Source organism: Panthera onca, chromosome A2, assembly GCF_046562875.1.
Source record: "Panthera onca isolate mPanOnc1 chromosome A2, mPanOnc1 haplotype 2, whole genome shotgun sequence".
NCBI lineage: Eukaryota > Metazoa > Chordata > Mammalia > Carnivora > Felidae > Panthera > Panthera onca.
In genome coordinates this window covers 163906799-163928805 of record NC_138340.1, presented here as the reverse complement: position 1 = coordinate 163928805, position 22007 = coordinate 163906799, and the positions used below count along the sequence as shown (strand labels likewise).

At 43.9% G+C, this 22007-nt stretch overlaps 1 protein-coding gene across 5 annotated transcripts in view; it reads right to left on the bottom strand.

Annotated features, from left to right (window-relative positions):
* The window catches only part of GALNT11 (polypeptide N-acetylgalactosaminyltransferase 11), a 42846-nt gene that overhangs the window by 14073 nt on the left and 6766 nt on the right, over positions 1-22007 (bottom strand). The window contains exons 1-6 of one of the 5 annotated variants that reach the window (XM_060633452.3): positions 20767-21646; positions 8164-8496; positions 7003-7126; positions 5275-5441; positions 2516-2641; positions 305-554 (exon numbers count right to left, since the gene is read on the bottom strand). In XM_060633452.3, coding sequence (XP_060489435.2) covers positions 305-554; positions 2516-2641; positions 5275-5441; positions 7003-7126; positions 8164-8458 — 962 coding nt within the window. In that variant the 5' untranslated portion in view covers positions 8459-8496; positions 20767-21646. Of the gene's footprint in view, positions 1-304; positions 555-2515; positions 2642-5274; positions 5442-7002; positions 7127-8163; positions 8497-15396; positions 15548-18474; positions 18566-20558; positions 20721-20766; positions 21647-22007 lie in introns of those variants that run through there. The other 4 variants (XM_060633453.3, XM_078437324.2, XM_081795107.1 and 1 more) reach the window with 4 other exon arrangements.

Sequence of the window (22007 nt, the reverse complement as noted above, 5' to 3'; positions counted from 1 at the left end):
GAGACCCGAAGGCAAGTAGACGACACAGGGAAGTGCGATAATCAGCGTGCAAACGGGGCGCGCCGCTCGAGTGTGCCACACGGTTACGCCCGGGACCGCCGATCCTACTCGTCTGCCTTGCTAGGTTGGAAACCCTAAGCCACCCATCTTCCCTTAGCAGCGGGCGCGACGTATGAAATTCGGGAAGCACTCAAGAGTTTGCAACGCTTCTGCTCCCTGCAAAGAAGGGATTACCTGTAAAATGTTTTTTCCTCTTTGGAAGAAGCGCCGATAGGAGTTTTCGAATCTGCAGAAGGAGTCTCACCTGATGGGTGCGGTGGCTCCTTCCGGTCCCCCGAGCTCAGAAAGGGGCACGAGGTCCCACTTGAAGTGCAGCCCCCAGTTGAACCCTCCGCGCACGACGGGGGACGAGCTGTAGGCGAGCGTGTCCGCACTGATGATGTCAATGACGGGGCACACGACGGTCCGCGGGTCCTCCCGGATGGCGGCCAGCAGGGGCTGCAGCCACAGCACGTTCACCTCGCAGTGGCTGTCCAGGAACACCAGCACCTCTCCTGAGGAGGCAAACGACAGGCGGCCGCTTGGAGCGTGCGACGTGCAATACAACCGGCCGCCCTCCGGCCCCACAGCTACACCCGTCCTCTGCTGCAGGCGGGGGAGGAGCTGGTCGCGAGCTGGGCCTGAAGCCACTGCTGTGAGTGCGGAACGCGTGCAAACACACTCACTCTCCTCGGTGACGAGATTCCAAGTCTCACGGGACCAATTCTGTTCTCCGGACAGAAAGGTAAGGAGTGTGGTGCAAGGACAGTGGCCCTTTGTGGGTGGATGTTTTTATTACAATTACTGTAATCAAACTACCTCTAAATGTAGGGTACACTTCCTTGCCTCAGTCAACGGAGGACAGAGAACGTATTTTCACCGGTGACTCAGAAACGTGACTGCAATTATCAGTGACTGCCACGACAGTGACACGGGCTCCCTTCTCCCTTGAGGTCACCACTCAGCTGCCACATTCTCATTCCTGTTTGTTTCCCGTCTCTCCAATTCCCCAACCTTGTTGGCTGAAGTGGCCCTCATGAGCCGATGGGGTAGCCTTTCTTCTAGTTAGTAAAATAAAAACCATAAAGATTTTTATCCTGCATTTTTAACTTGATGCAAGAGGCATACAGGGAACGTAGGAGATGTCGCTATGAGGGAATGCCCCCTGCCCCCAAAGTTCCAGAATTCTCAAATTACCTTAATAGTTTTGTTTGTTTTTTGGCCTTATCCATGCAACTACCTGCAAGATTATATATATAACATCTTAAAACGGATTCATTTAACTTAAATAAATTAATTTTAACGGGAAAATTTTATCAAGATCACTAACCTTAAAGAGGTAACCCTATACACACACACACACACACACACACACACACACACACACACACAAATATAACGGAACCGATGCAGTATAACTGAGGACTAACCAGATTTTCTGGTGAAGATGAAACTTAACACCTGTTCTTTCTTTTTAAAAGGGGAGATTAGTATATGCTAGAAAGGTTTTAAAGATGTATCAGTAAAATGGAGGCTTTATCTTTGATGGAATCAGAAGGACTGAGAGGGAATTTTGAAGAAGGTACCTTTAGGGTTTTGTAAGTTGCTTTTTATTTATTTTTATTCTTTAAAGATTTTATTCTTTTTTATTTTTTTTATTAAAAAAAATTTTTTTTTAACGTTTATTTATTTTTGAGACAGAGAGAGACAGAGCATGAACAGGGGAGGGTCACAGAGAAAGGGAGACACAGAATCTGAAACAGGCTCCAGGCTCCGAGCTGTCAGCACAGAGCCCGATGTGGGGCTTGAACTCACGGACCACGAGATCGTGACCTGAGCCGAAGTCGGCCGCTTAACCGACTGAGCCACCCAGGCGCCCCTAAAGATTTTATTCTTAAGTCATCTCCATAGCCAATGTGGAGTTTGAACTTACAACCCCGGAGATCAAGAGTTGTATGCTCTACTGACTGAGCCAGCCAGGTGCCCCTGTAAGTCAATTTTTAATACTATAGCCCATTTCTCCAAGGAAAACCATGATGCCCTATCACCAGCAGTATGTAATCATAGTAAGGAAGCACTGGCACAATTCAAACCAAACAGTCTGGGTACACGTAGTTTAAATGTTGTATTAAAAAAAAAATACAGAAGCTCAGTTACAATTTTTCTTGGACTCTTCTCTATGGAAGTTAAACGACACCCAAACCTACGTGAGGAGCAGAGCAGTAATTCACAGTAGGGGCCCCCAAGAAAACAGATCGGCTTGGACTCCAGAGCCCCCCTCCGTGGAGTCTGCGTCTGGGGACAGCAGGGGTTGGCGTTACGAAGAGGCCCTTCCCAAAGCGAACGAGCTTCGTCTCTCCTGCTGACAGTGTCCATTTAAGATGCTCACTTTTCAACCGATCTCTGCAGAATGAGGCTCTAAGGACAAAGCCCTTGTCGCTCAACACCCACCGAGAAGAGTGGCAGGAAGCTGTACCTGTAGCGTGGGCCGCTCCGATCATCCTTCCTCGAATCAGTCCCTCACGCTTTGTGTTTCTTATTACTTTAATTTTTCCAGGGAGGTATTTTTGGACATATTCTTCTAGTTCTCCTTTCAAATCATCTGAAAATAAAGAGCCCATAGTAAAACCGCATGAGACATGTACAAAGACAGTTTTTTATAGCTACTCTAAAATTGCACCTGGTACTTGCAACAACAGATTATCAAGTAAATATTACAGAATCTTCTGCTGCTTTATTTTAAAAAAGCATGGCAGCTTATCTCCTGAAGAAGAGAAAGGAAAACATGAAGGATAAGAATGGAAACACTAGTCAGAACAGTTACCTTGTGGACTTACTTGTATTTCCACAGCAACTAGCACAATGCTTTGCATAAAGAAGGTCTGAAATGAGTACCTGGAGTGAATCAACGTTCGGCTGACTACACATAAATCAGGTTTAAAACAAAACCAAAAAATGAGATACAAATGTCTTTTGTTTGAACGTAACTTATTAGCTATTATTCCATTTCAGAATAGTCGACACAACTTCTACTGCCCCTGCCAAAAATTATATAACAACAAACGTGTCCTTTTACTAATTTAGCACCTTCCGACTGCACTAAATTTTTATACATTCTGGCTCATTCACCTTTCAATTTCATAACTTCAAAGATCATCTAGAAGTAATCTTTCCATTGTTAGTAGATAAACCATTGTAAGTTAGCACGAATTTTTGCTTTTAGATAAAATAGCTACAAACTGAAAAACCACAAATTTAAAAAAAATATCGACACCATCAATTCTACAATTGAGTATTTGGCCAACATCCTATTTGGTCCAGACTCACGTTCTTGCTTTTTTAATCATTCATTTTTGAAATTAAGTTTTGTTTTCTACTAACCTTCCTAAATTTTCTCCTGTGCTATTTGAATATTTTTACCAAGGTTTAAGTAGTTTGCTCCCATTGGGCTCAGTGTACCTTTCCTCACTTTGTATATTTAACTGGTAGACCAATTCTGCTGTTGGTAAGAGGTGCTTAATAAACACTGGAGTAATGAAAAATATGTAACTGGCATACAATTTATCATGCATACAATTTATTAATATACCCTGCAGCTTGCCGTAATGAACAGAAGGTTTGGAGCTACGTGGACTAGAGGTTTAATTTCAACTCTACCATGTAACAGCTACGGGACCTTGACCAAATTACTTAACATTTCCTCCTCTATAAAAACGAGGACATAACCTCTCTCTCAAGGTAGCTGAGAGCCTAATGAGTAGCGTAAATAAAAAGCCTTCCATCCTGGGGCGCCTGGGGGGCTCAGTCGGTTAAGCGTGGACTCTTGATTTGGCCTCAGGTCGTGATCTCACAGTTTTGAGATCCAGCCCTGTGCTGTTACCGCGGAGTCGGCTTGGGATTCTTTCCCTCTCTCTCCGTCCCTCCCCTACTCATGTGCATGCACACACGCACTCTCTCTCAAAATAAATAAATAAACACTAAAAAAAAATGAGTAAGTCACAGAGATGAAAAGTACAGCAGAGGGAATACAGGCAGTAATATTGTGATGACATTGTACGGTGACCGAGGGGACTGCACTTTCTGTGGTGATCACCGCGTAATGTACAGAACTGTTTAATCAATATGTAGTTCAACGGAAACTAACATAACACTAGGATTTATTATACTCCAATAAGAAATTTCAAAAAGAAAAGTGTGTAATATACATACTGACTCATAAAACACTGGCATTCAGGGATCATCTAAGAGCTATCACAAAGCAATCCACTTTTATCTGGGGACGGTCGGTGTAACAGACTTATTAGATAAATATAAGCCAAGGCATTATGCTGACTGAAAAAAGCCCATCTCGAAAGGTCACGTACTGCACGATTCTATTTATGTAACAATTCTTGAAATGGCAAAATCACGGAGACAGAAACAAAATCACAGAGATTAGGGGTGCCAGGGATCAGGGATGGAGTGGGTCGAGGAGGTGGGTGGTGTGAATATTAAAAGCTAGCATGAGGGAGATCTTTGTGGTCAGGGAGTTGTCTGTATCTTGATCGCAGCGGTGGCTCCAGGAACCTACACAGGGGATAAAATGACACAGAACTGCGTACACACACTGTGCCAATGCCAAATTCCTGGTTTGGATGTTGGACCAGCGTTACGTTAGAAATAACCAATGGGGGAAATGGGAGGAATGGGGGGAAGAGGTAACAGACCTCTTTGTAACTTGCTGTTACTAATCTATAGTTATTTTGAAATAGAACAATTTTTTAAAAAGTTAAGCCAAGGGGGGCACCTGGGTGGCTCAGTCGGTTACACATGCGACTTCAGCTCAGGTCATGATCTCACAGCTTGTGATTCGAGCCCCACATCAGGCTCTGTGCTGACAACTCAAAATCTGGAGCCTGCTTTAGATTCTGTGACTCCCTCTCTCTCTGCCCCTCCCCCACTCATTCTGTCTCTCTCAAAAGTAAATAAACATTAAAAAAAATTTTCTTAAAGATAAGCCAAGGGAAAAATTTCAAGGGCCAAACTTAAATAGCACAGTCTGAAAAAGATCACAAAGACAATGCTGTTTCCTCTAATCGACAGACGTTATTTGTTGCTGACACCACTGCCACTCTGCGGATGAGGGTCCTGTCCACCACCTATCCCGACACTCAGCTCCACTGATGCTCACGCTGGTGCTCACACGGCCACGATCAACAGCCCAGATCCCATGGCATCAACTGCAACAGCCCTTACCAAAGTCACTGTCATCGTCCACAAGGATGATTTCATGAAGGAGCTGGGCTGGCGTGCGGTCTAGAACGCTGTGCACCGTACGAAGCAAGGCAGACAAGGCTTCATTGTAGAAACAGATAACGACACTGGCGACTGGCAGGTCCGCGGGGTAAGACTTGTCTTTACATCTGTAAAGGCATGTATGAGAAAAGGCGACATCTTAGAAGGTTCAAATGTTTTAGGTCATTATTCACTCAACACTAACTGCCCCTGTTCAGCCTCTTTCCTACATTGTAACGACAGTTTTTTAAAAAGCACTGAAGAACACATCACGTGTCTTACTCAAGAGTTTTACATTTCAATAATTCCTCCCTCCAATACCTGCTACTCCGCTTATTTTTAGGTCAATATTTAAAAAATGATTTTTTTTTTCTTTTTTGGTACAGAGTTTACATAAAAATGTGTTATTTGTATGAAATCACTATAGGTTTTTAACGTAGCACTCATAAGCTAATGATCAGCTTCTCCACGATAAACATTCAAAAGAAAATAATATAAAACTTTGTATCTGAAAACTATTTTTTGCCCAACTTTAGAAAAACACTTGAGTAAACTAGGACATAAATCAGGATAACAGAAAAGCTTCTATCGAGCAACTATGTGATAAAAAGGGTTGGGTGGCTTTAAGCAACAATCATAAAAAACCACCAGCTTCCAGAATAAAATCTAGAATTCCCTGTTCTTTCGTGCGGCATACGAGCCTTCTCGCATCTGGGCCCTGGCTACCCCCGGCCTCCTGGTGTTCTTCTGCTACAGCCACAGTGACTGCTGTCAGTGCCTTTCCAAGCAGTGTACCAACTCCATCTGTCTGCCATGCAGGGGAGGTGTCCCCACGCACGGGAGGTGTCCCCCACGCACGGGAGGTGTCTCGCAGGCACCGGAGGTGTCTCCCAGGCCCGGGAGGTGTCCCCACTCACGCGAGGTTTCCCCCACGCACGGGAGGTGTCCACCAGGCACGGGAGGTGTCCCCAGGCACGGGAGGTGTCCCCAGGCACGGGAGGTGTCCCCAGGCACGGGAGGTGTCCCTTGTACACTGCTCATCTCAGTGAGGCCTTCCCTGACCACTCTGGTTTGGGGGTCCCCACTTCACCAATTCCTACCACAGCCCTCATTTACCACCGCAATTACTCAATTCCTTATCTAACTCCCCTGCTAGATCCTAAGCCCTGTGATCCAGGGACTGTACCTTACTCTGCTTATTTCCAAACCTAATACAGTGTCTAGAAAACAAAGGTGTTCAAAAAGGTCTATGGATGGGCTGGCCAACCACATGAACGAAAAGCCTTTGAAGCAACAAAGATAATGAAGACAGAAAAGTGAGATGATGAATAAAATTCTTCACTGATTTTTGATCCCTTTCCCACAAATCCAATAAATAAGCATCGAAAACAAACTTATGCTCAGAAGGTTATCTAATTATATGCGGTTAGTACCTCCCTGCTTTTCCCTATGATTTTAAATTTCAAGGGAGCAGCAAGCCGTGGAAGGCTGTCAGTACAATCTCAGCTCACGGGGCTTCAAGGCAGGCGGAGGGGAAATCCGTCTTAAGTGGTCTAGTGTCCTGAATACCGAAGTCTAACTGCAAAGTATCAACACCGTCCCCGTGACTTACGACGCTGCCACTAACAGCACCACGTCATTAAAACGCAGGCGCACACACTAGCGAGAAACGAGAAACGAGAAACGTACGCGGCGTTCCTGGTGTCGGGCACATCTCTGCGGTAGCCCAAGCGGTTACTGATGAGCATGTTGAAGGCGTGTTTCTGATAGCCCAAGTCTCTCAACTCCTGATCACGTTCATCAAAAATCATGCCTGCAAAGTTTTACCAAAATGACAGTAAATACATAAAGAAGCTAGAAACTTTCCTGTCAATGCTTTTAAAAGGTCTATACAGCGGTCTGAAAGTCTATTTTATGAAAATTGAGGTATTAGTTTCCATTTCCCCCTGTCATTTTAAGTATTTTCAACTGCATGTATTAGAAAATCATTAAGTCCTAGAAACAGATTTTATTTCTTTGAAACTATGATCAAATGAAAAAAGAATCTATTTTAACCTTTCCTTTATTAATTGTGGATCTTTCAATCTCTCAAAATCTCTTTTACTCCTAACATTACTTATTATTTGAGATTTCTAAGGACAAGATTAAAGTTCTTTCTTTGTTAAGTTTTAACGGTAACCAAAATGGCTCATTTATCCCTTAAAATAAAACTGCTAAAACCAGGACTCTAGAATTACAGTGTGCAAAAGACATATACAGTAGATTCTCACTTCCAAATTGAACAGAATATAACTTCTGAAGAAAAAAGTTTCCCTTTTATACTAAGATTTTATAAACTCCTATATTTAATATACTCCAGCATCTTAACAATTCTTATAAGTAGAAATCTTATTAGATATAAGTAATCTCAGCTTACCTCTAAACCCAGTGGTTTATGTTCTGTTTTAATTAACTCTGCCTTTCAAAATATGTTATATATAGTCAAGTTACCTTTCAACCATTTCTTTCCCTTATTAAATAATGCTAACAATTAAAATCCTCCCCCATAGGTTCCATTTTCTTTCCAGTCACTTAATTTTTCTTTCTTTCTTTTCTTTGTTTTCTACTCCGGACCTTATTACTTTCTCCCAAGTCCTCATAAAATATTGAAGTCAGAAACAGTAAATTAGAATATAACTCCCCACTGAGTCTGCAAAATCCTAGAACCTCAGCGAGTTCATTAACAAAATAAATTGGTGGGTGAAAATGACCCATTTCTAATCCCCTCTGCAACACATGACTCGCAGAACCGAGCTTAAAGCTCCAATGATTAAACACTCTGACACACTACCAGAGGTCGAACACACTCACCCAGTTCAGAAGAGAATTTCGTGTTGCCTTTTTCTGGATCTTCAACGTGATTATCTATCATGTCATCAATTCTGTTTACTTTGAACTGTGACTCTAACACTCGACTTGGGCCTCGAGTGAAACGGGGATAGAATTTTTTGGGAAAGGGGCCATGGGGCCCGGACCCCTTGATGGGCACATTCTTAAGTGGCTGAGTCACTTCACTGAAGTTGAAATAAATAAAAAGCAAAACCGTCCAGGTCGCAGATGTGAAAAGGCATCCGTAACAGAAATATCGAGTCGTGACACTTCCCATTATAGACCTAACATCGCTGAAGAGTCATCTTCAATCTCCTGAAAGAGAAGAACGGCTATGTTAGACCCTGCGGGACATTTGTGAATCATCTACCAAGTTCACAGCCACTGTCTGCTAAATAACCAAGTAGAGCTTCTCAACTATTTACTTAGGACCCCTGTGCATACCGTTAGCAAAGACTCAAATGTAAGAAGATACATGGATGGCGCTGAACGAAAACTAGAAGGATTCGACAATTAAAACCACAGGCCAATGTGTCAGTGCTCGGAAACCAATAGCAGTAAAACAGCTACTTGTTTATTTGCCCATGTTAAAGGATATTTTACCTTTGCTCTGCATTGCTTTCAGTGTGGTAATTTTTTTTCAGGTTCTGGCTTTTCATGAGGAAAATGCAAGTACCTCATGTATCATGACAGTCTATCTAAAGCCCCTTTGCACCGTAAAATTATAGGACTCTTTTAACCTAAGGCTCTTAAAATCCGTTACTCAAAATAAGCAGCCCGAAGAAAACAGTTCTCTTCCCAATCAAAGATTGAACCTGCCCTAATGCTATACTAGATTCCACAGTTCCAGTTCAACTTACTACTGAAAGCAGAGGCTTTAATCTATAGCTTTGATAATAAGCTTCCTGGTGAACTCTGATGCACAGCCAGATGTGGGAACTGATGGTGTAATGACAGGACAAGATTAAGTTCTGGTCCCATTCTGTCCCATACTGGCTACGCAACTTGAACAAATCACCAAATTTTCTTAGCCTTCTTTTCATCAACCGTATTCAAGTTAACACTACAATCTACCTTACCTGATTCTTAGAATAAAATAAAATACTTAGAATTACATAAGATATGTAAAGTATCAGGTACAGTGATTAACACACAAAACGGTGCAGTGGATGGAGAGAACCAGCGGCTGTAGCTTTTCATTTGTTCACTGTATTTCCTTCACTTAGCACAAGGAATGGCACGTAGCAGCCGCTGAATGATACTACAGAATGAAGGAATAGAGCACAAATTCAACAATGTTAACTTTTTCCTCCTCCTCATTAGGTCTAATATGTAATACGAACGGTATGCGTGACCACATGTTCCTTACAATGACCCACAAGTCCCTACCTCCTCTGCAATCACCTCTCTGACCATACCTCTCCTTACTTCCCTCCTCGTTCATTTCATTCTAGGCACAGGTCTCCTTACGGGTCACCAAACGTGTCAATCATACTCCCGCTGACAGATTATGCATTGGTCCTTCCCTCTGTCTAGAATGCTGGTCATCCCTGGGCGCCTGAGTGATTCAGTCAGCTGAGTGTCTGACTTCGGCTCAGGTCGTGATCTTGCGGTGCGTGGGTTCGAGCCCCATGTTGGGCTCTCTGCTGTCAGTGCAGAGCGCGCTTTGGGTCCTCTGTCTCCCTCTGTCTCTGCCCCTGCCCCGCTCGCACTCTCCCTCTCTCTCAAAAATAAACCAACGTTAAAAATTTTTTTCAAAAGAATAATTTTCATCCTCAACAGACTTCACCTCTGTTGAATCTTTGCTCAAATATCACCTTCTCAGTAAGTCTCTAGATTTTACCATATTTAAAACTGCAACTCAATCGCCAAATACTAGCACTTCTGATCTTCCCTACTCCTTGCAACTTCTGCCTTCTTACACACTACATAATTACGTATTATTTACTGTCCATGCCCGCTGCTAGAAGGTAAGCTTCAGTAGGGCCAAAGCTTTTATCTGTTCATTTCCTGCAGTATCCCGAGCTTACAACAACACCTGGCATGCAGCAAACATTTAATAAGTATTCATACAGTTTAATGCATCAATTACTGTAATACAGTTATCGATATGTTTGCAAAATCCTGGGAATTTATAAACAAATGTATTGCTATCACGTTTGAGCGAAGCAATACCTTAAAACTACGCACAGAGATCAAGACTGCCTTATTTCAGCAGTATGAAACTACGCAGAACAGGCATAGTTACTATTAGAAGAGGTAAAGAAAGAAAAACAACAGGCTCTCAGTGTCCAATTTCACAAGTTAAATAAAGGTCCTTGTGATATAAACAGGAGACTACTTTCCACTTTGTCTACTGCATGATCTTAAGTCCCCTCCTGGCTGCCGCGACCTGTGGGCAAAATGAAAAAGTTTTCTCCTCAAGACCTCACCCATAGGATTTGGCCAACTCCGTTCAAAATAATTCCCAGAATACCCCTCCCAACCCTCAACACAACAGCTCAAACATTGAGGTCTTGCTTCCTGAACTGTAGAATGTATTAACTCTCAACAGTTTGATCAGGTAGATATTATTTTCCTCAAGCTATATTATGGTAATTCTTTAGAGAGCAATTTTTTCCTTGGTCAATTCTTACACTAAATTAAGGAACCTATAAAAATGAGAGAAACTTATAAAATCAGGTCATTTATTTTTTTATTAAAAAAAATTTTTTTTAATGTTTATTAATGTTTGTGAGACAGAGTGCGAGCAAGGGAGGGGCAAAGAGAGAGGGAGACACATGTCCGAAGCAGGCTCCAGGCCCCAAGCTGTCAGCACAGAGCCCGACGTGGGGCTCGAACCCATAAACCCCGAGATCATGACCTTAACTGAAGTCAGACGCTTAGCCAACTGAGCCACCCAGGCTCCCTGGTCATTTATTTTATATAATTGACCATAACAGTCTTTCAGAAGCAACAGAGACACTCTCAGTTTTTAGACAGGTCAAGAAGTTAGCACTCAAATATGAAGAAAGTATGGGGCGCCTGGATGGCTCAGTCAGTTAAGTGTCCAACTCTTGATTTCAGCTCAGGTCATGATCTCACCATTCATGACTTTGAGCCCTGCTTGGGATTCTCTCTCCCTCTCTCTCTGCCCCTCCCCTGCTTTCTCTCTCTCAAAATAAATAAAACTCTAAAAAAGTATATGAAGAAAGTACAAGGCAGTCAGATACCTGTTATTTAATAAGATGACCAGTTCTTAACTGCTTAAGAAGTTAAAACATCCAAACGACACCCAAAAGCTGAAATTTTAATCTAATCCACGCTAACATATAATGAATCCAGCATCTACACAACAAAGTGTGCTATCTGTTCTTCCTTCTATCGGCAATCACCCGTGGCTTCAATATCTGAGGCTGAAAGCCTTTAAAAGGAGGACCAAAGCAAACATTTAAAGGTAGTTAATAGAAAACAGCTAGTGAACAAATTCTTTCGATCATAAACTTGGACAGTTAACAAAGCCAAAACTTCAGCAGTTAGATGTCAACATAATACATTTCCAACAGTTAAATGAACAAAAGGCTAACCAGCTGTGCACATGAATTTCCAGTGAGACCAGGCAGTCATGGCCTGGTAGAAGCTGAGACAGGTGCCTTGTGAGCAGAGTCAGGGTTTCACCAGGGAGGTACAGAAGCAGACTGGGGACAGGGACATGCAACGTGCCAATGGGAATGACCGACCACCTGGGGCCGATGGATCTGAGGTTCTGGTGTGGCTGAATGACCGCTGGCATCACACTACTACAGAGAGGAACACGGAAAGACTGAGTGTGGTGCCCGGAAAACGCAAGGCCAACACTCGCATTTGGGGGAGGTACGGTTAACGACAGAAGAATCCTCTCCAAATACATGAGCTGGAGCTGTGGCAATAAGCAACGTGCCTAGAGCCTAAGTGCTACTATACTCGCCGTGAGCAACCCCCTCAGGGGACAGGGATCATTTCTGTCTCTTCAAACCCATTCTGTCTGGCCCAGTGTCTAGTATTAAAAATTAACAAATACTGGTTTGTGTAATTAAAAATTATGCAGAGTGCATCTCTCTTCCAGAAGAGGTTACAGGACCTTGATTCTGTGCTATGTAAAATCGTACTTGGGGCACTTGGATGGCCCACTCATTTAAGCGTCCCAACTCTTGATTTTGGCTCGGGTCATGATCTCACAGTTCATGGGTTCGAGCCCCGCGTTGGGCCCTGCACTGACAGTGTGGAGCCTGCTTGGGATATTCTCTCTCGATCTCTCAAAAACAATAAATAAATAAATAAACATGTAAAAAAAAATCTTAGAGAAGAGTATATATGAGATAAGCACATCCTGGGGAATAAACATTTGTCAAGAGGAGGAGGAGAAGGAGGAGAAAACAGCTAACCAGTTAAAATAGTTTCATTAGATGTAGTCATTATTAAGCAAAATATTCAGTATGCCAGCAAAAGTCCCAAGTCTTCCTTTCTCAGTCCAAGATTTCTTCATTATAAATTTGAAATCACTGCAAAAGTTTATTTTATAAATCAAGACGGTTTCATATGATTCTATGCATATCAATTTGAAAGCCTAGAAGAGTAACATTTAAGGAAAATATGACTTACTCAAACTGACCCCAGTCCCAACAGAAATGTAAACAGACCAATCATCACAGAAGAAATAACCTCATAAGAGTTCCTCAAAACAGGGACACCTGGGTGGCTCAGTCAGTTGAGTGTCCAACTCTCGATTTCAGGTCAGGTCACGATCTCACAGTCCACAATCTCGGTTATGAGATCAAGCCCCACATCAGGCTCCATGCTTGGGATTCTCTCTTCTTTCCCTCTGCCCCCTCCCCTGCTTGCACGCACTCTCTCTCTCAGAAGAAAGTTCCTCAAGACAACATAAACCACCAGGCACAGAGTTTCACAGGGGAATTCTACCAGTCCTTTAAAGATCTAATGACCCTAATGCTACTTAAGCCACTGCAGAAATAATTAAAAGAAATCTTCCAAATCTGTTTTATAAAATGAGTAGGACACTGATCTCAAAATCTGACAAAAATCGAACCTCTCCCAAACACACGTCTCATTTACAACGACAAATCTTTGAAAAATATAAAAATTCTTAAGAACACTAAGCACAAACTTAACAAGAAATATCTTAAACATGTACAAATAAAACCATAAGACACTCCTGAGAGCCCCAAAAGATGACGTGATCACATGGAAAGATGTACCTTACTCTTGGACAGAGAAACCCCACGTCATAAAAGCTCTCCCTAAGTTAACTTACATATATTACATAAGCATATTTAAAATACTAACAAAAGCGCCTGGGTGGCTCAGTGGATGGAACGTCCGACTGTTGACTTCAGCTCAGGTCATGATCTCAGGGTTGTGGGATCGAGCCCCACGTCAGACTCTGCCCTGACAGCACAGATCCTGCTTGGGATTCTGTCTCCCTCTTTCTCTCTCTCTTTAAAAAAAAACTTTAAAAATAGTAACAGATTTTTTTTTTTTCCTAGAGCTAAACAAGTTGATTATAAAGTGTATTTGGGAAAGAATGAAAAAGCAGGCAATAGCCAGGCAAATCCTGAAAACCAAGTATAAGCAGGGGTGAGCCCTACTGAGTAGTAAACAAACTCCAGAGCTTTTTACCTAAATGGCACAGCATGACACATGCACAGACGAAAAACCAATGGGGCAGGATGAGAAATTTTGAGAAACAGACCCAATTACACTTAGAAATTTAGTATAAATGATTACAGATAACACACCAGTGAGGAAACGAGTGACTTTTTGCAAACTGGTTTTGGGACAACTGCTTAGCCATATGGTGAAGGATACACTAGGGCCCACTCCTCACACCTAGACACATCTGATGTGAACTCGATATTTAAATATAGTAGATGAAAAATCAAACTACTGGGACCACATCAAAACAAAAAGCTTCTGCACAGCAAAGGAAACGATCAACAAAACTAAAAGACCTACTGAATGAAGCTATTTGCAAATGACATATCTGATAAGGATTAGTACCCAAAATATATAAAGAATTGATAAACCTCAACATCTAAAAAACCCCACAAATAATCCAATTAAAAAATGGGCAGAAGACATGAATAGACCTTTCTCCAAAGACATCCAGATGGCCAACAGACCCATGAAAAGATGCTCAATGTCACTCATCATCAGGGAAATGCAAATTAAAATCACAATGAAATCTTACCTCACACCTGTCAGGATGGCTAAAAAAATACAAATAACAAGTATTGGTGAGGATGTGGGGGAAAAAAGGAACCCTCGTGCACTATCGACGGGAATGCAAACTGGTATAGACACTGGGGAAAACAGTATGGAGGTTCCTCAAAACATGAAAAATAGAACTACTCTACCATCCAGTAATGCCATTACTGGGTATTTACCCCCCAAAATACGAAAGTACAAATTCAAAGGGATACATGCACTCCTATGTATACTCAGCACTATTCACAATAGCCAAACTATGGAAGCAGCCCAAGTGTCCACTGATACATGAATGGATAAAGAAAACGTGGTGTATATGTATACAATGGAGTATTATTCAGCCATAAAAAAAGAATGAAATCTTGCCATTTGCAACAACATGGATGGAGCTAGAGAGCTAGTGAAATAAGTCAGAGAAAGACAAATACCATGTGATGTCACTCACATATGGAATTTAAGAAACAAAAACAAACATGCAAAGGGGGAAAAAAGAAAGAAACCAAGGAACAGCCTCTTTACAGAGAACACACTGGTGGTTACCAGAAGGGAGGCAGGGAACAGGGGGGATGGGTGAAACAGGCGATGGTCATTAAAGAGTACACTTATCATGATGAGCACTGAGTAATGTGATAAATTGGTGAATCACTATAATGTACATCTGAAACTAATATGACTATATGTTAACGATACTGGAATTAAAATTAAAAAACTTAAAAAAAATAAATACAGAAGATGAAACCATACAAGTAATAGACGAAAACAAAGGTAAATTCCTCTATTATCTGCAAGGGGTCACAACTTTTCTAGCTACAACTGAAAATTCAGAAACAATACTGGAAAAGATACATAAACTGGATTATAGAAGAACAAAAAAATTGGGGGTGGCAAAAGACACCGAAAGAAAAATAAAAAGGCAAATGAGAAAAAGGGAAAAAATACTTGCAACTTGTAACACAGACAAAAAGGTATTACCTTGGTATTAGATACCTACTGCTGTAGGGGCGCCTGGGTGGCTCAGTCGGTGAAGCGTTCAACTCTGGCTCAGATCACGATCTCGCGATTCACGGGACCGAGCCCCGCATCGGGCTCCGTGCTGACAGCTCAGAGCCTGGAGCCTGCTTCGGATTCCGTGTCTCCCCGTCTCTCTGACCCTCCCCTGGCGCACTCCCCTGGCGCACTCCCCTGGCGTCTTTCTGACCCTCCTGTCTCTCTCAAAAATAAACATTAAAATAAAATGTTGATATCTACTGCCATGTAACAAATTACAGCAAAACAACACATACTTATTACCTCACAATTTCTAAGCATCAAGAGTCTGAGCACAGCTTAATTAGATGGATCCTCTGCTCAGGGTCCAGCAAGACTTCACGCTAATCGTCAGCCAAGCTCCATTCTCACCTGGAGGCCTAATTCCGGAAGAACCGCTCCCAAACTCAGCAAGTTGTTGGTAGAATTCATTTCCTATGGCTCTACGACAACGGGCCCAGTGGACTGGAGACCCCCTCAGACCCTAGCGGTTATCGGCAGCTCCCTGCCACGTGGTCATCACCACACAGTGACTTCATCGAGCCGGCAATGAGGGATCTCCTCCGGTCTGCTTAACACAGTCTTATATGATATAGTCACCGGAGTGACATCCCATTATCCTTGCTACATAACCTAAGCGAATCAAGAAACCGACACTCTATCATCTTTGCCGTGTTTTGTTGGTTAAAAGCACTCCCACACATGGGGAGAGAATCACACAAAGTGAGAGCAGAAGGTGGCAGGGAGTCACTAGGGATTATCTTCCAGTCTTGTTGGTCACAACGAGAAAGGACCAACAACCCTACAGACCGGTCACAGAAACAGAAACACAACTGGTTCTTAACCCTATGAAAAAATGCAGAACCTTTTTCACAGCAAGGGAAAATAAGCCAAAAAAGCCCCCACCTGAATTTATAAAAACCCACAAACTTGACAACATAGTCTGATAATGAGGCTATGGAGAAACGCTCCTATGTGGTACAGTTCCTACGCAGGGAAATTTGGCAACATCTACTCAAATTGCATATTCATTTATCCTCTGACCTAGCAATTTCACTCTTAGAAATCCACCCCAGAAAAATAGGAAGTAATGTATGCACAAGGCTATTCACTATAGGACTCTTTGTAATAGCAGAAGGCTGGGATCAGTCCAATTGTCCATTAATAAAGAATTGGTTGAACAAATTAAGAAACATCCACACAATAAAATATGCAGCTGTAAAGAGGAAAGAGAAAAGTCTCTATAGTTACTATGGCTTTATCACTAAGATATGCTGCCAGGTGAAACAAATTAAGATGGAAAAGAGGGTATATAGAATGCTACATGTGAATACATCTACATTCACACACAGAACTGCTTATAAGACAAAGGATGGATAAAGCAAAGGAAGGACAAAGCACAATACCAAGTTGGTTTCCAGCATTCTCCCATAAACCATAAAAAAAATGTTAACACCCTTTAGGAGAAAAAGGAAACAGAATGGGGAGGCAGGACTAAAAGGCAGAATTCATATTCATAGGTGAAGAGCAGCCTTGCACCACTATGCAACCCAGGAGACTAGAAAGATACATACAAAAATATGCAAGGACAATTTAAGCACACACACGCTTTAGTCCACTCAAAAAACGACCGATCGTTGCTGTTTGCATCTGCTGTCTCGTTGTATCAAAAAGGCTCTTTGGCAAATCACATATGACACAATGGGCTAAAATCACATGAGATCTCACTCAATTTAAATTCCAACATCATTATCAATTACAGTGAGGGGTATTTCTCAACAGCACAGTCGTCTGAGCTAAGAAAACCCATTTTGAGATGCTGTCCATAGTTATCTTCTATTCACAAAGAACACAGCACACACCAGCTACTAAATTATGCTCCATAAAGTAGCCAAATTCTGTAAAGTTCACCAGGATGGTGCCTGTTACCCAATGTGACTCTACAGATGATACTTGAAACCATTCCACTAATCTTCCAGTCGGGGCCTATTAAATGTACTAAATAATCCAACATTCTTCTTCTGAAAATCATTAAATAATCCTTAAGAAAAGGCTAATACTGGGAACACAGCAGAGCTCTGTATGCCAGACACCACGCAAGGTGGTAGGGATTAATATTCTAAGCTCTGCTACTATGCTAAAAAATCAGAAAAAACAGATTAGCAAAAAGTTAAAAAAAAAATGCCTGAAATCTCATTACTGCAAATATTTTGCTATATATTCTGTTTATTTTTATTTTATTAAAAAATATTTTAATGTTTATTTTGAGAGAGAGAGAGAGACAGAGTAAGGGAGGGACAGAGAGGGAGACACAGAATCTGAAGCAGGCTCCAGGCTCTGAACTGTCAGCACAGAACCCGACGCGGGGCTCGAACTCACGAACGGTGAGATCATGACCTGAGCCGAAGTCGGAGGCTTAACCGACTGAGCCACCCAGGCACACCTCTACTGCTTATTTTTAATCTCTCACACGACCTAAAATGTTACACTGTTATCAGCAATAATGAAAAAATACACTTAATAGAATCAGCTTAGTGGCATCATAGCTAATTTTCTGGTGACTTTCCTTTACTTAAAACATTTCCTACAAAGAATATGTATTTCTTTAAAAATCAAGGTAAAAAATTTCTTAGCCTAACTTAAAAATATAAGAACTTTGGAGAGGATTAAATATTTTAAGGCTTTGAACAAAATATGGCCTTTCCTTTTAACCTCAGAAGCAAAAGGGATTTTAGCACATTAAAAGGAAGGCTATTTTCATTCCATTAAGGTGTCAAAAACTTGAGAATAAAATCTGGACACTGAACAACTATTCTAACAGCACGTTTTGAAAGACTTTGTCCTCCACAAACCACTCATCAGTCTGAATTCGCCTGCCCAACGTCCATCTTCTTTTACCACAGGAGGAAAAGCCCATACTACCTAACTCATACACAGTAGAGCTTTCACAGTCCTTCAGCACAAAATAATTTCCATAATGTTTAATGAAGTTTAAAAAGTCATCTTTGTTTGTTAAATATTTACCTTTGTGCAGTTCCCGGTTATTTTCTCATCGGTCTATTCTATATTCCAAATTGTCAAACAGCAAACATCTGTTACCTTTTCCATAAAAGAGACATATTCATATTTTAACTGAGCTATGGTCATGTGATTTACAGCACATGCCTTTCCTATGTACCCCTGTGAAATTACACGGTGATGACAACAGGAAAAAAAAACAAAACCCCACATTATTTTTTTCTCATGCCTTATCTACCTGAAAGACTAGAAGAAAACATTCACCACAAACACATTTCATAATTACAAGTAAGGAGATCATTGAATTAGGAAAGGTTCAGAGCACATTCCAGACATCATATGTTCCCGGGAATAATCCTCTGACATCCCTCAGACATTTATGAATCCCCTCTCTGTAAGAAAATCAAAAAGAACATAAACACATGCAGTGTCTATACACTACACCTCAAATGCAGAGGAAAACCACATGGTAATGTTGATGGGAGAAAGAAGCAAATTTAATTAAGCACTGAAGAAAAGGAAACTAAAAGGACAGCCAATATGACGAAGCACGGGAACCAATCCCGGGACACCTGCTTGGTCAGTGAAAATGGGCTGGGAGAGGCTGAGCAGTACACTTTAATATCCTGTCTGATCAAACGCCCAGGCGGAAAGGGGCAGCTCTCCCTGGTTAAGACGGTAAGGAGAAAGTGACCGTAGTCTCGGGAGAGGCCTGCACAACACACATTTACTTCCAGGAATCATTACATTCAAGACCTTTCTAACTATATGCTCTACGACACACGGTTCTAGTTTATTGGGATCTCTCATATTTTCCTTAATTCATTTCTGACCCCATGTGTCTGATCAAGATCGACAGGAACGACGGGAAATGCCCGCTGCAGCCTTTCCTGGGTCCTAACAGAAAGAGCCGATGTCAGGTCAACGCAAGGCTCATACGATCCGATGCAGTCAGAAACCAGGCAGATAAATGGGTGACTCAGCCAGAGAGAGGGATGAGAGCGGCAGGGCACGTCCCCCACCTACAGAAGTTCAAACACTGCAAAAGTTGTGATCAGTCTCCAGCCCGCAACGCAACTCCTGACTGAGGGGTACAGAATGAACACCCAGTGACCATTTACAGCCTCCACAGTTATGAGAACTGTTCTTGCTTGTTCCCCTTCTGCCCATAAAAAGGAGAATTAAACTCAAAGGACATCAGATGAAGAGGAAATAAATGAAGAGGAAAAAAAACACGGTTACTAGAAATAAGTGTTCTCAGATATCCAAACAACTAAGAAACTCAAACGGCTTTCAACACACCCAATATAAACACGCACACGTGTGTCCACGGTCCGCACGGCCTTCTATAGCCAGCTTCGTCCTACGACCAAAGGAGCGTTAACCGAGTTAACTACCCTTAAACCACGCCTCTGAGTTTTATTCTGCTGGCACACGATGAAGAGCCAGGAATTCTTTACCATCCCGGGAATTCTCTGCCATCAGCAGTGACAGGTCTGAACCAGGTTACCCAGGCTGGAATTACCAGAAGCACGAGGCCAGGATGATCTTCCAAACCGTTGCTTTTGTATTTCAAAGTGGACGGGTATCCAAAAAGCGACCATCAGAAAATCACGTGACCAAATCTTGCGCATTCTTCGGAAAACTCGTTTCCGAGTACCACCCACCACCTGAAGAGGTTTAGAAAGCTGACAACCCGACTGAGCGGTGGGGCAAACGGCCAATTTCTTGTCCGGCTCGTCCCGCTCGATCAGCCGCGGGAAGGCACAGAGCAGACGCGGTCACCGGGACATCCTCCGGGGTCTGTCTGTTTCCAACCGCCTCTGCCCGCCTCCCTGGCCCCCGGAGCCCAGGCGCCCACACGGGGCAGGCCCCAAAGTATGTGGGAACGTGCACCTGCCGAAGGACGGCCCTCGACAACGGACGGTCAAAGCGCCCGGTCCCGTCCCCGCTCGCCCCGGACCGGAACCGACGCGTGTGTTCCCCGCTCCGCACACCCTCACGGCCTTGCCTGAGGTCGGCGCCCCTTCCCGCCTCACTCTCTCTCTCCCTCACGCCTTCATTCCCCTACCGGTGGGTGCGGAGATTACCTCGCATATAAACAAGGCCAATTTACATTCGTATCGCAGGATTTGCTTCTGGAGAAACCCAAACTAACAGAATCGGGCTGCGGCAGAAGAGAGACAGCCTGACAAATCCTTATACGTGTGAGTTACGGTATCATTCCTAAGTGGAAAATTTAATAAAGGTGGGGTCTGTACAGCTTTCGTCGCCCGCAAAATGCAGAATGATGCTTACAAGAAGTTCTGAGAAGCCGCTAGGCGTTTTTACAGTCGCGAGAGAAGAACATTCTTTTCTGGGGAAAGCAAAAGGGCTCGGGCAGCACAGCCCGACATCATCATCGGTCAAGCGATAAACACGAAACACCAGCTCGAGCCCCGCAGTCGAGTCTGGCCACGGCGCCACCGTCCCGGGCCTCCGCGCCGCGTTCACGAGGACGGGCCCACGTCACGAACTCCGCGTGAAGCGGGCGGGGAAGGCCTTCGGCTTCCGGCTCCAACGGGAGAAGAGCCTACGGGCCGCCGTCCCCCTCCTTCCCACAATAAAGAGCCGCGCACGCTGAAAACCGGGACTCGGCACCGCGGGGGAAACGAGGCCGGGGCGCCCGAGGCCGCCCCGCCGGCACCTTCTCTCCCGGAGCAGGCGCCGGGCCGCACGCCGCGCGCCGACGGGAGACGGAGCGACTCCGGGGAAGCGCGCGGCGGCCGCCCCCACCCTTCCGCGGGCTCTGCCGCCGGGCGGCCGGCGGGTCTTCGCCGCGAAGGCGGGGCGGAGGTGCCGAAAGACCCCCTCGGCCTCTGGCGGGAGACGGGCGGAGCCCTCGCCGGAACACCCAGAACTTTCCCCACCGCGAGGGCATCCGCTCCAGGGGGAGGACGTGCCAGAGCTTTCTCCTCTCTGGGGAAGGGCACGCCCCCCACCCGGGCCCCTGCTAAGCCTTCCGGTCAAAGCCAAGGGGCGAAGACAATCCCCGAAGGTCACGGCTTCCGGGAAACGGACCGGGAAGGGGGCACCGCCACCCCACTGGCGAGCACCCGTGGCGGTGGCATCTGCGGGTGACGGAACTCTCACCCCCTCTGGTACTTGACCGCCACACCCAAGGGCTCCAGGGCCGACCAGGGTGAGGCGCGGCTCAAACAGCTGCAAGACACAGACTGTCTGGGGAAGGCCGCTCAGAAAATCGCAAGGGCAAGAGGGCAGATACAAACAAGGTCGCCAGAAGAATCCAAAGCGTCCGGCAGCGACAGCAAACGCTAAACAGAGCCAAACCCCTCGCCAGAGCACCACGAAGCCACTCGCCAAAGGTCTACTTACCTCGGGTGCTGTGACCTGACCCTTGTCAGGTTCTCGACAACAAATGTGAGACGTACCAAAAAGCGAGCGGGAGGCAGGTCTGAAGAGACGACGCAATCACAAGGACCAGACTTCAACGACACAGATTTGGGGATCATCCGAGAATTGCAACCATTTCTAATTGA